At 46.9% G+C, this 14,779-nt stretch overlaps 1 protein-coding gene across 1 annotated transcript in view; it reads right to left on the reverse strand.

The window, feature by feature from the left end:
• Nucleotides 1-374: 374 nt before the first annotated feature.
• Nucleotides 375-14,779, reverse strand: part of CADM3 (cell adhesion molecule 3) — a 140,016-nt gene continuing 125,611 nt past the window's right edge. The window contains exons 8-9 of the mRNA XM_061606701.1: nt 1,582-1,757; nt 375-882 (exon numbers count right to left, since the gene is read on the reverse strand). Coding sequence (XP_061462685.1) covers nt 1,597-1,757 — 161 coding nt within the window. The 3' untranslated portion in view covers nt 375-882; nt 1,582-1,596. The remainder of the gene's footprint in view (nt 883-1,581; nt 1,758-14,779) is intronic.

Below are 14,779 nucleotides of genomic sequence, written 5' to 3' on the forward strand. Positions count from 1 at the left end.
GCGGTATACAAGTGTAATAATAATAATAATAATAATAATAATAATAATAATAATAATAATAATAATAATAATAATAATAATAATAATAATAATAATAATAATAATAAAAAATCCGCAAGTTCATCTTGTGGTTGAATAGGTTCCCACTCTTTCCTTTGCATCTGTGGCTGTTGGCAGCACGGGAACTTTTAAAAAAAAATCTGCACCAAGAATTACGTAATTATTGACGTTATATTACTTTTGTAATCAGCTGCTGCTGTATACACTATATAAATTATACAGCGGCATAAGGAATAATGGGGGGAAAGTATGTAATTTTTCGGGAAAAAATAACGAGAAAAAAAAAGGGAATCATAATAACTAGCACAGCACAATTTATGGCAAATCTTAACTGGCAACCTGTTTGACGAATTGAAAATGAAACGTAATCAGAGAGCGAGACTCATCTGGGAAGTCCACAAAGAGGACATGAGCACAACAGCACCCCCCCCCACACACACAAACTTGTGATTCCCAGCTACTGGTATTCAGCACTATCTTCCAGGAATTTGTCTAATTCTCTTTTAAAGCCATCCGAGTTGGTAGTCGTTACTCCTCTTGAAGGTGCAAATCCCATAGTTTAACTATGTGCTGCATGAAGATGTGCCTTCTTTGGTCCGTCCTGAATCTTCCAAAGTTCAGCTGAGTTGGAGAGTCTCAGATTCTATCATGATGAGAGAAGAAAAATGTCCTGTCTGTCCACTTTCTTCACTCCATGTCTAATTTTATGCACCTCTGCTGTGCCCAGGGGTGTAGTCGTCCAAGGTCTCGGGGCATGTGTGTTTTAGATGCTTTACTTTTGGGGGAGCAGAGTCCCAGCAGGGTCCGTATGTCTCCAGCATCCTGTGAACCAATCAGCACGTCTTAGCCACTGAATCAAATTTCTTGCCCATCCCTAGCTCAGACAGGAAGCTGCCTTTCCCCACATGGTCCAGACCCCTGCAGAGAGCAGGACTTAACCCTCCCCTCATTAGCTGAGGTACAGGTGCTGCCTTGCCTGAATGTTTCCTGCAGGGAAACTGCTGGCAAAGCAGACCCCTTCCTCCACCTTCCGGGATCAACTTGGACAGGAGGCTGGGATCATCCACCTATCAGTCAACTGTGTCACCATGATGTCTGATGATTGAACAGTGGGTGGCCCCACCCACCCGTCAAAGCTGGCTTGTGCAGTGGGTGGGATGAAGGTTCCCCATTCCTGGTCTACTCTGCCTGGAATTTTGAGGTCACAGGCTGAGATCTTCTCCTCTGCCCACCTGAGACTGAACCTGGGACCTTCTGCGCTTCAAACTTAAGGCAGAGCCATACCATACGTTTGAATCACACGGTGTCCCCCAAAGAATTATGGGAAGTGTATTTTGTTACGGTTGCTGGGAATTTGTAGCTCTGTGAGGGGAAGTCCCCAGGATTCTTTGGGGGAAGTCATCTGATTTAAATGTGCATTGGATGTGCTTTAGATGTTCGGCTCTGCCCTTTATACTTTTTCTCTAGCCCATTGCCCATTTCATTAGGCTTGGGACCAGTTTTCTTAAGGGATCGCCTTACCCCAAATGTGCCAACTCAATCCTGTCGATCTGTAGAACTCGCACTTCTACAAGTGCCACACCATGCCCGTCCTGTGCTTATATGGAGTCGAGCCTGAGGTGCAGCAGCAAGTGTCACTTTGGAACTCCCTGCTTGGTGACGTTTGGCAGACACCGCCGCTATCTTCTTTCGGACACCTGCGGAAAATGCTTTCGTTTTGGTGGGCCTTTCTCAGACACACGCCTGGTTGCATGTTTTATTATGGGTCATTGTTCTCACATGTTTTAAAGCTGCTTTTAAAGGTTTTAAATATGGCGGATTTTGTGGTGTAGTGGTTAAGGTGTTGGACTACGACCAGGGAGACCAGTGTTTGAATCCCCACACAGCCATGAAGCTCCCTGGGTGACCTTGGGCCAGTCACTGCCTCTCAGCCTCAGAGGAAGGCAACGGTAAACCACCTTTGCATACCGCTTACGATGAAAACCCTATACATAGGGTCGCCCATAAGTTGGAATCGACTTGAAAGCAGTCCATTTCATTGTGTTTACTACAGATGTGTCGGCCACCCTGGGCAGCCTTGGATGCGGTGCTGGTGGGGAGAGAGAGGAATTTAATAAAATAAATAATTTCTAAAAAAGGAAGGAGCCTGCTTTTGTACAGGGAGTGTGTGGCAACCCAATGGTCTGTTCGCAGTCAGACCCAATTGACTCCCTGCTTTCTAACCGATTTATTTTTGTTTTTTTTGGCGGTGGTGATGGGGGAAGGATAGTTCTCAGCCTTAATCCCAACTTAGCCTGCAGCTCTCCCAGCAATTTGGAATTGGCCCTCCTTTCAGTGCTTTTTTTCCCCATCGCTGGCTGCCTTCACTGAGCTAAGCCTGATTGAGCTCCCTTAATCTTTGCCCCCAGAACTGAGTCCCTTTGGATTCCTTATTATTTCAGTGGGTTTTGCCAACCTCCCGTTTCCCTCCCCCCACTGCAATCTCTCCCTCTTTCTTCACTCTTTGAACTTCTTCCAGCTTGTCAGTCATCGCCGGAACACATCGTCCACAGCATGCACGCACGCACACACACGGGAGGGAAAGACCTGTCTGCTTCGGTTCTGTCCATTTCTTGTTTTCCCAGTGTTAAATCCGGTTCTCTACATTTCTACAGCAAAAAAAATAATAAAAAAATAAAAAATCCTCGTGAAAATTCTCCACCGTTTCTTTGGATTTCTCCAAAGAAACCCATTTTTGTCAGCCGTTTTGACAAAGGCACAGCCAGCCCTTTTTCGTCACACCGTGCCTTTCGGCGTGTTATTTGAACCCATGCATTCATTTTTAGGTGCCCTTTCCCCTAATAGATGCGTTTTTGTAAATGTTGTTTAGTTGACGAACTGCATTCCAAAATTCAAATTTCGAAGGATAGCTGTGTTTCAGTTCTCATGCTGTTTTGGAAATTGTGAATGTGGTAAATTCTGCTTGAAATGGGAACTGGATCAAAATTCTCGCCCATCCCTAACACACACACACATTGCCGTCTCCGTCTCTTCCAGGTGTGCTTCCAACCGGATGCCTCTCATGGGAAGCCTGCAAGCAGGAGCTGAGCGCCAGAGCACTCTTCCCTCCTGCAGTTTCCAGCAAACTGGTCATCAGAAGCATGCGGCCTCTTCCTCGGCCACACCCCACTCCAGTCCTGCTGCAAGCCCTGCTTGAGCATTTTCACCTGACCAGAATGTTTCTTTGAACTCCATCACTGCGGGAGGGAGTGTGCCAGGACTCACAGTCCGCACAGGGGGGGGAGAGTTGCTGTTGCGCTCAGGTCCTAGCTTTGCAGGCTTCCCAGAGGCATTTAGTTGGCCACTGTGAGAATGGGATGCCAAGCTAGATGGGTCTTTTGCACGATCCACCGGGTGACAGATGTTCTTGCAGGTCACTGATTCATAGGGTTGCCATAAGTCGTAGTCGACTTGGAGGCACATAACAACAACAACAACAACAACAACAACTACTACTACTACTACTACTACTACTACTGCTACTATTATTATTATTATTATTATTAATATCCCACCCTTCCTCCCAGTAGGAGCCCACGCTCCTGGAGAACAGCAAGGCAAATTTCAGAGATGTGCGAATTTCAAAGGATAATCGTGTTTTGATTCAGGTATCGGTTTAAATGTGAACTAGATAGCTTCTCATAAAAATGCAAACAAGGTTGATTTTCTGCCTCACCCCTACTTTCTGTAGGAGAGTTTCTTCTTCAAATCCCTAAAACATCAGAAGTCTGCTCCACAGGAACGTGGAGTGGGGCTATCAGTACGGCTGTCCCTGTTTTGTGGAATAGCATCCTTGTCCAGATATGAACGGCGCCCGCTACTTTCCAGAAACAGCCAGAGACTGTTTTTTGTTTCGGCTAACTTTTCAAGCTAGATGAAAAAAGGTCTCTGCCTTAGGTGTTTATTCTGCATTGTTTTTAAACCTCTCTTTCACAGGTTTGTGCTCTGCTTTTAAAGCTGTTTTAGTTGATTTTATGTAAACTACCTTGAGACTTATGTGGAAAGCAAATAATATATTAAGATCCTCATCATCGTCTTGAATAACAGCTAATAAATTATATTGGTCCTGTTTGGCTCTTATTTTGTCCTCAGTTTATCAGTCCCTGAACTTATTTTAACTTCCAATTGACTTACACACTCAAAGGGTGAATTTGAGGTCACAAAGAGTTATAGGTAAGGCTGTGACGCTTAATCGATTTGATTAATTGATGAGAAACCTTTTGATCAGCTAAAAAGTGGTCCCCAATGAGTCAGGCAACAGATTCTTTTTTAAAGAAAAACATTATTTATGGTACAGGTATTTACAAAAACAGCAGAGAGCAAATACCATTGAACATGCACATTTGCGAAGGCCTCTTTGATGATATAGAGGTTAAGTGTGCAGTCCATCTAAAAATGAGAGGCTTTGTGCTTCAGGACTCTGGTTCCTACTCAGATGTCAAACTAATTGATGATTTAGTTTATTTATCATCATAATCTGATGGTGCAAGCCTCTGTGCATTTGCTTGCAAGCCATAAAACCATAAGAAGAGCCTGCTGGATCAGGCCAATGGCCCATCTAGTCTAGTGGCCAACCAGATGTCTATGGGAAGCCGGCAAGCAGGACCTGAATGCAATAACAGCTATCCCCATCTGCAGTTGCCAGCCACTGAAACTGGCTGGCTAGCTGTCATTTATACTGTAGTTGCACAATTCCTGAATTGAGTGGGGGGGGTTGGACTAGAAAGCCTCTGAGATCCCTTCCAGCTGTAACATTCTCTGATTTGATGACTCCTGATGAGCAGTAGAACAGGTTGTCTGTGCTGGAGGTACTTACACAGAAACTGGATGGTTGTCTGTTAGGGATGATGAAGCAGCAAGACTGCACAGCTAATGGAGGAAAAGGCTATCAGTGCCACAATGGCTGTGTTCTGCCTCCGCTGTTGGAGGCAGGATGGGAAGGACTCAGTGGTAGAGCATTTGTTTCCAAGCTGAAGGTCCACAGTTCAATGTCTGGCACCTTCCCTGAAATCCTGGAGAGCCACGGTCAGTGTAGACAGTACTGAGCTGGAGGGAGCAGTGGTCTAATTCAGCATAAGCCAGCTTCCTATCTTCTTCTGAATATCAGTTGCTGGCAGTGGTGGCTGGTGACTTCATGTCAGCGGGGAAGTAAAATCCATCCCTGGTTTTAGCCCAGACTTTCAAGGAGCTGTCCAAGGTGACATGGACGCTGGTTGCTGGGAATCACAAATGGGGAGTGTTGCTGTTGTGCTCAGGTTCCGCTTGCAGGTGGCTCGTGGGCATCTGGTTGGCAGGACCAGAGTCACGAGAACAGCATGTTGGACTTCGATGGGCTTTTGGCCGAATCCAGCAGGCTCTTCTGCTGCTTTGAGGAGGCGGCTGGACTAGATGACTGCTAAGGTCCCTTCTGTCTCCTAAATTCTATGATACGATGAATTTGGTGGGATTGATTCCCAAGGGAATGTGGCTCAGACTGCAGCCCACAACAGCCCCAGTCTGGCAACAATGGAGAGTCTCTCCACTCATTTGTCCTTCATCCCAGGCTAGGGTCCAGTGACCACTTGACTTTTGTTATATCCCAGTTTGCATACTCAGCCACAAATTAGTGGCATGCTCCTTCAATGATGAAGGGAATATGCATTTTGCTAGGTTCCAAAACTTGTAAGTAGCGGTTGGGCCTGGTGGATCTTTGCTTGTGTGGGTGCTAAAGTGGAACAACCTAAAATACATAGACACAAAGCCTTCAGTCTTGACCAGGCATAGGTACTGTATATGTGGTTCACCTAAGGCAGGGTGAGTAACCTCAGGTCTGGGAGGGCCCAAATGTGTCTCCCCCACATCTCTCTGTCTGGCCCTCAGAACTCTCTCCAGACCACACCTCTCACTGCCCCTGCTTCACACCATGTGTTTTCACCTAGCTGCAATGTGTCCTTGAATTTCTGACAACACCTCTTGCTCCCCAGGATGGAAGATATAGAGGACTGTGTGCAGAAACTTACCTACTGCACAGAGGTAAAATTTACATGTATTGCTCTGTCCACTTTTGCCTTTGTTGGAGGCAACCTGATGCTCCAAATCTCATTGAAAAAAAGTGAAACGGACTGCCTTCAAGTTGATTCTGACTTATGGCGACCCTATCAATAGAGTTTTCATGGTAAGCAGTATTCAGAGGGGGTTTACCATTGCCTTCCCCTGAGACTGAGAGGCAATGACTGGCCCGAGGTCACCCAGTGAGATTTGTGGCTGTGTGGGGATTCGAACCCTGGTCTCCCAGGTCATAGTCCAATACCTCTACACCACTCCAAATCCATGCCCAAAGTGACCACTTCCCCTTAACTTTGCAGTGAGACCCCCCTCCTTGCACTCCACGTGCATTCCAAAAATGGAGTCATCCCATCGCAACCCACACTGCACTTCGAGGCAGGAAAGCAAAAAAAGAAGCCAGCAAGGGTAACATGTATAATCCAGATATATTTATAGTTTTTATCTTCTGAGATTAGCACAGGATATTTAGAAAGGTTATAAAGTAACATTGACATTTGTTGTAATTTTCTTGGTCTCCTCCCCACACCCCTGAAAGATTTATGTACATACAAGAACACAACATGACAATCCAAGACCGCCATCCTCTTTTGTCCCCACTGCCCACCCAGAAGAAGATTTGTGTGTGTGTGTGTGTGTTTCAATCTTAGCTCAATACAAATATGGCTTTCGTGTAAGTCTCAGGGGATTCCAACCAGGAAGCATAGAGAGTCTATTCCATTAGGGGGCGCCAGCTGCCATGGGTAGAGGACAACATTGTGCTTAGCCAGAACAGTTTAGCATTACCACCCTCCACCCCCCCCACACAAACACACTTTTGCTCAGAACAGACCAATTGAAAGTAATGAGCATAAGTTAGTCATGGTTATTCATTTCACTGGGTCTACTCTGAGTAAAAGTAAAGCTTGGCCTGGAAGATCATCTTACCCCATATACCCAGTCGATCACTGCACTCAACAGGTGAGGGCCTCCTGGAGATACCATCTCATCAGGAGGTCCGTTCCGCACAACATAGGAAATGGACCTTTAGTGTAGTGGCGCCTACCCTTCCGAATTCCCTCCCCTTAAATATGACACAGGCGCCGTCTCTGTTATCTTTTCGGCACCTACTGAAGACCTTCCTCTTTCAACAAGCCTTTTAAGTAGAGACCTTACCCTAGTCTGTATCTGTGTTGGAATTGCTTTTTAAGATGTTTTGCATGTTTTTCTAAAAATATATTTTAAATTCTGTTTTTTAAAGATGTTTTAGAGTGTCTTTAATGTTTTTGTTTACCGCCCTGGGCTCCTACTGGGAGGAAGGGTGGGATATAAATTTAATAAATAATGATAATAATTCAGCTAAGTTCTACTCAGAGTAGACCTATTCATCACAATAGGTCTATTCTGAGGAGGCCTAACACTGGAGAGAACCCTTTGTCTGATGCATCTTGCCTCTCACCAGCCCTAAAAAAAATAATAATTGGAGGGTATGGGTGTGAATGTTTTAAATAATAACAGGACTGCAAAGAGATAAGTCAATCTGAATGTTTGGACACCCGTGTTAAGAAATGGAATCCAGAATGAGATCAAAGGAGCAGGCCTGATTCTCTTTAGTGGGGTCCTTCAGTTGGGGAGTTTTCCATCCGCCCCACCATGCACATAGCCAATGATGTCTCTTGACTCTCTCTCCCATCCTAGAAAACAAATGGGCTGCCTTTTTATCTTTTAATTTTTTGGTGCTGCGCTAGAAACAAATGTGGTGAAGACTGTAGAACGTCCCCTGTCGCAGGCCTGGTCCTCACCAGCAGAGATCTCATGGGGCGCAGGAGAGATGCAAAGTATCTGTGACCATAGACACCTTGCATGCACTCCCTCTTTTCTGCCTAGGAGTGGTTGAGACATACAAACCTTCAGGGGTGGTTGGGGACTAGTGGGGCATAATGCAGAGAGACCAACAGTAGGTGGAGTCAGAACCAATGAGAAACAAAGCCCGAGCCAACGACAGGCAGAGCTAACTCATTCTAGTTATGTCCTCATCCTCCTCGTCCCGTCCCTGCCGTTCTACAAGGAGAGTGCTAAGATGAAAGAGAAGGAAATTGACAGGCAGTGACACCTCCTGGATTGGTTATAGATAAGTAGACAGGCAAGTAGAGGCTGGCTGAGGTTGATGAGGCAATGCCGCATTTGCCCTAATGGACTAGCCTCCCCTACAGTCCCTCCCCCTTCCATGCATACTGCATAAAGACAGGCATTCATGGGCTGGCGCCAGGAGTCAGCTCCATTGGGCATCTGCCAAGGCCCCAACCCCAGCAAGGGCATTCACCACCACCCACACCCCCTAACCCTGCCCGTGTGCCTGTTTGTTGTCACTGTCTGTCCACTCTCCACGCAAGTGAGCAAGAAGGAAGAAGACAATGTCACACCTCTCCTTGCCTTGCTTTTTCCCTCTAACTGGAGGTGTGGACTGGACAGCAGTAATAGCAAGGAAATGGAGGTAGCACTACTTAAGGAGGATCTCTCTGAAGGCAACTTGCCCAATAGCCACTCCCTTCTCCTGAAGAAACATACACAACAACCCTGGAACATGCTGCTGGTCAATAAGAAATAGCAAGTCTTCATGTGCTTTGGGATAGTGACAAACCCCAAACAATCTCCAATTGATGCACTTCATGGATAGGGTTGTGGTTGGACTCCTAACTCCCATCAGCTCCAGTAAGTCTGGCCAATGGAAGTTGGAGTCTGGCCACATCTGGAGGGCCTATCCGGTTCTCCATCCCTGATGTACTTGTTGAAGCAGAGACTCAAAGTAGTGAAGACTAGAGGCTCTGATGTCAGTAGGGCAGTGAATCCGCTCCGGGATTTAGTCCAAACTTTCAAGGACCTGTCCAAGGTTCTGAACCTATTTTGGGAATAGGGTTCAGCACCTTGGACAGATCATTGAAAGTCTGGACTAAAACCCGGAGCGGATTCACTGTTCCACTGACATCAGAGCTATCAGTCTCCACTGACTCAAAGGTTGTAAAACACCCCAAGGCGGTCAAGCAAACTCATTAGCAAAATCAGAGGCTACCTTTCTTTCACCCTGGCTTTGGTGCTGAGTCAAAGGTGGGAGGAGCCGGATGCAGAAGAGAAAGAGACCAGAAAAAACCTAGTGTAAATTAATGTCTCCGGTCTGAATCAAACACACATGTCCTTGGGTGTTGCTCCTGAGTTCCAATTTTAAAACAGGTGGGAGGAGCGATTGGATTGAGAGCAGAAGGGAGTTCCTCTTCATACGTTTACAAAAGTGGGACACATCTCCAAAATAATGCACCCGTGCTCCCAATCACATTCGGCAATGTGCACATATGTACCACATCAGGGCATGCACACCGATTGTAAAAAGCTACTGATGGTGGAAAACATTACAAGATCCAAATCAATCCAGTTCAGGAAGCATTAACAAATACCAGAGGATTCAGAAGAAAGGGATCTTAGTAGATCAACTGAAGCTGCAATCCTGCAATCAAACTCACTTGGGGGGGATTACAAGGGTTGTGGGTGGGGTGGGGGGATCCCTACCAGGACATCATGGCTCAAAAGACCAAGCACCACAATGGATGTTCACTGCCAACATCCTCATGCCCTTCTTCAGGGGTGGGAAACCTTTGGCCCTCCAGATGTTGCTGAAGCACAACTACCATGAGCCCAAGCTGGATGGCAATGGCCAGGATTGATGGGAGTTGTAGTCCAACAACATCTAGAAGACCAAAAGCTCCCCACTGCTGCCCTACTTGCAAATGTCTTCAAAACATCTGGTTGGTCATGGTTCAAATCAAAGTGTTGGACTAGCTTAGTCTTCCCCCAACCTGGTGCTGTCAAGGCATTTTGGACTTCAACACGCATCAGCCCCAGCATGCATGGGCAATGGTCGGAGATAGTGTGAGTTGCAGCCCAAACTTTTTTAAAAGGACCTTATGTTGGGGAAGACTGAACTAGGTGCACCTTAAGCCCATAAGAATAGTCCTGCTAGATCAGGCCAGTGGCACATCTAGTCCAGCATCTGGTTCTCACGAGTGGCCAACCAGATGCGTATGAGAAGCTCACAAGTGGAACATGAGCACAATAGCTTTCTCTTGATCCCCAATGACTGGTATTCAGAGGCATACCGCTTCCAACAGCAGAGAGTGAAGGCAGCCATTCTGGCCAGTAGCCATGGATAGCCTTCTCCTCCCTGAAGGTGCCTAATCCCCTTCTAAAGCCATCCATGTTGGCAGCTGTCACTTCAACTTGTGGGAATCCCATAGCTGAACTATGCACTGTGTGAAGGAGGACTTTCTTTTGTTTCTCCTGAGTCTTCCAACAAGATGTCCCCAAGTTCTAGTATTACGGTCTCCAACAGAGTCTCCATATCTATTGATGCTTCACAGCATCCATCCGAATAATTGCCACCCCCTTGCTTAAATAATACTAATAATTATTTTAAATGCCATGTGCTAAGCAGAAGAACAGACCACATACCCCAAATCACAATGTTAGGTTGTAGCCAACATTAGTCCTACTCAAAGTAGACCTACTGAAATTGGCAAAGTGAAGTTAGTCCTATCCATTCATTCCAATGGGTCCACTCGGTAGGGCTAACCGTGGGATGGATAATTCTGTTAATTTCAGTTCTCTCCGTTCCTCATTTTCACCAGTCTTAATTTCAGTTCTCCATGTTTCTACAGCAATTATTCTTATTATTTTTTTTAAAAAAAGAATCCTCACAAACTTTTGCCAGCGTTTTAGTGCACATTTCTCACAATCAGCACATTTTATGCCCCATATAAACATTCCTGGAAAGCAATTTCCTCCAACAGAATGCATTTTTGTATGACATTTTCACGAATATATGCATTTTTGTACCCCTGACATGGCTGGAGAACTGCATTTCAAAATTTTGGAGAAGCGTGAATTTTGATGGATGCCTGTGCTTCAGTCCGCACCGTGTTTCAGAAAGTGCGAATTTGGTCAGTTTAAAAGCCAACCGACACAAATTTCTCCCCCCAATCCCTCGATACAACTCATTGTGTCCACCACTGTGGGGGTGGCTTTGTATTCAATCAATGTTGGGTTCTTGCCCTTTGCCTTCTGGTCACCAAGCCTATGTAGATTTTTAAAAAACCTTTTCTACTGTAGTTATCCATCCAGTTGGGGAGGTTTTTTTTAAAAAAAAATTCTTAAAAATAAGCTTTAAGCAAACAGTTATCAACAATAAGAACAGCCGTCTTTCCTTTTTTCCAACCTACGCATTTTCTTTCTCCTGCCATTACATGGCAGGTTCCATCTTCCTTCATGACCGGGCCTGTTCTCTGTGAAACAGAAGCCTCGCTCCACTGGAGGGTCACTGGCTCCAATTCCCTCTCAGCCTCCCCCAGTTTGACGCAAAGCCTTGAATCTCCACTCCTGGCTTGCAAACCTCCCCAGCTGAGAAACTGCAGTGAAATCGGATGGGAAGGAGGTGGTGGAAATGCACGTAAAGCAACAGGCATGTTCGAAATAAAATCGGGACGCCACAGTCCAAGGCAAAACAGACTTGGCACAATTGTTGCCTCCGGCCCTGAAACAGCCTGATGCTCATACCAAAAAGCCATGGACTGAGGCCCTTATGCATGTGTGCTCCACACATGCGCACACTCTCTCTCTCTCTGTCGCACACACACACACTAACAGCTTGCCCTGCATTGGCTTCCAGTAGTGACTGGTGCCCATTGGGACTGGTGCCCATTGGGACTGGTGGGGCGGAAAACAGTGAGCCCAACAGGAGATGGGGCCAAAGCCAACGATTGGTGGAGCCAGAGCCAATGACAGGCAGAACCAACTCATTCTAGTTTCGCCCCAACCCTCTTCCTCCCTGCTGAGTTCTGCAAGGGACAACACTGAGACTAAGGAGGTGGAAGCTTGAAAGCTTGTGCCCCCCCCTGCGGGCTGCTTGTAAGTAAGAAGGCAGGGAGGTGGGGGCAGGCTGAGGGCAGAGTGAGGTTGGTAGGGGCAGTGCCCTGTTTGCCTTAATAGACCAGCCTCCACTGTTGGCTTCTGAAGCAAGGATGAGTAAACTAATAATCTCCCCCCCTTTTTTTTTGTTTAACCATTTGCGAAAAATTTAATAGAAGCTCGGAATCTTACAACACATCTGATCATGCTTCTCATTAGAATAGCCACAACTAAAAAAAAAAGCACATTCAGCAGCCAACAGGGCGAGAGCGTTTTGCATTCACGCGGTCCACTGTGACATGCATCTGCGCTAGCATTAAAATGTGTCAGAGCAACCTCGACTCGGGCAACACCCACTGGGGCACTTACATCCAAGCGAATGTGCTTGGGGGAATTGGTTTTGATCTGCAGGAAGCGAACCTGTCACAGGCTCCTCCTTCTGAAATACTTCTCCACGGGAGATGCCATTAAGAAGAGGGGGGTCAGCTGTGTAGATGTTCAAAGAGTTAGGAGTAAGGAGGGGAAAGGAAATGCATCCCCCCCAAAAAAAAACCATAAGAAAAGAGGGTACCCATTTGCATAAAATGTGTGCATGATAATTTGTGGGTGGTTACAAATGCAGACTTAGAAATAACCACTATGATTTTAACAGAAATACATTTCAACACAAAGGGGAACTAGACAAGACAGCCTCCCTCTCTCCCTGGTTAAGATTCTTTGGGGTTATACCCAATTCTACTCAAAGCAGACCCGCCGAAATTAATGGGTATGACTACTCCAGGTCCATTCATTTCAATAGCTCTACTCTAAGTAGAACTTAGTTGGATGCCATACTCTATCTTCAACCTGGACCTGGAGCAAACAACTCTTCCAACAGATGACTCCTTCAAATGGAGGACTATAAAGGAGGACACATGACCGCCCTATTAAAGAGGCCAGTTGGAAGATCCCTGCCGAGGTGACACACCCAAGGAGTTCTGATGATAAGACAGGGGTGGGGAAGCTCTTTCGGCTTGAGGGCCACATTCCCTTCCGGGCAACCTCCCGAGGGCCACATGCCAGGGGTGGGTGGGGCCAGCGGCAGAAACAGGCGGAGCAATGTAAATTGCATCTTTCCCAGCAGGCTAGTTTCTGCACAAACAATTCACACATCCTTCTCTTCCAGTCGGGCACCAGCACTCGGGGTGCCAGGCAAGGCCAGCGAGGGGTGTGGCCTGGGGCAAGTCCCAAGGACCAGGTGGAGAGGCCTGAAGGGCTGCCTTTGGCCCTCAGGCCTGAGGTTCCCCACCGCTGCTATAAGACTTTATGGCACACCCATTGACCATGAAGGTACAATGGCAGACAGGCCTCCCCCTTACGTGCCGCAGCCCTAAACAAGAGAACCATGTGACTAGGTCTGCTCCACCCATCATCATGGCTTTGACCTTGTGCTCCTCAACTACAATCACTAGAGAAGCAAACTTGGAGTCTCCAGCTGGGAGAAAAAACAGCCAGAAATCTTTGGGCACCAAAACAAGTTCTGAACAGGTCTCCACGTTTCAGGCGACCCTTGGGCAAGGATGCCTTCCATGGCCTCCATTCCTGAGTGGACCCATCTCCTCCTCATGGCAACTGCCACTTCTGAGTCACTTTCCCTCTGTGTCCAAGCCACTCACCTCCCTGGGCCACGTGTGGGGAACCTTTGGCCCTTCAGATGTTGCAGAGCTACGATGACAGTCCCAGGAAGCATGGCCGACGGAGGATGGCAGTCGTAGTTCAGCAACATCTCGAGGGCTGAAGGTTGCCTCCAGATGACTGGAGGGTGCTGGCCCTTCTCCTCACTCTGGACACTGCTTGCTCACTGATATTTGCTAGTGTGGTGTAGTGGATAGGATGTCTGATTAGGGCCTGGGAGACCAGGGTTCAGATTCCCCACTCAGCCGTGGAACTCCCTGGGTGACCTTGGGTCCCCACAGTCTCTCAGCCTAACCTGCCTCACAGGATTGATGTGAGGATAAAATGGGGAGTGGAGAAGCATGTTTGTACACTACCTTGAGCTCCTTGGAGGAAAAAAAGGGATATAAATGTAACTGCAAAAATAAAGAAACACAAAAGGGGTGGTGGTGGTGACTAGTTAATGATAGCAGGGCTGAGAAGCAGCAGGGTTGGGGGTTTGTGGGAGCTGGTAATGGGCCCCCTATCTGGATGAGGGACTCAGCAGGTTCCCTACTGCACCAACCTCTGACGCCAGCCCTAAGGCCCTGAAAATATCTTCCATACTAGACAGCATGGAGGAAAAAGAGACACGCAGTTAGCAACCTCTTAAGGAGGAAGAGTCAGATGATTCCCCCCCCATGCATTGAAAAAACACATGTGAGGGAGTCTGTGGACTAGTCTCGTTCCCTGCTGCCTGCACATTCAGCCCACACATGAAATGGATTCAAGGACACTGGCAGTTTTGGACCAGGATACCTAAGAGAGAGTCTCAAGTCTAATATACGCAACTGATCACTGCGCTCTGCAGGAGGGAACATCCTGCAGAGGTCATCTCATCAGGAAGTCCATTCCGTACGACATAGGAATCGGGCCTCTAGTGTGGCCAGAGCTTGGAAAAGTTACTTTTTTGAACTACAACTCCCATCAGCCCCAGCCAGCATGGCTGGGGCTGATGGGAGTTGTAGTTCAAAAAAGTGACTGTTCCAACCTCTGAGTGTGGCGGCACATGCCC

Source organism: Rhineura floridana, chromosome 22 (assembly GCF_030035675.1).
Source record: "Rhineura floridana isolate rRhiFlo1 chromosome 22, rRhiFlo1.hap2, whole genome shotgun sequence".
NCBI classification, from domain to species: Eukaryota; Metazoa; Chordata; class Lepidosauria; order Squamata; family Rhineuridae; genus Rhineura; species Rhineura floridana.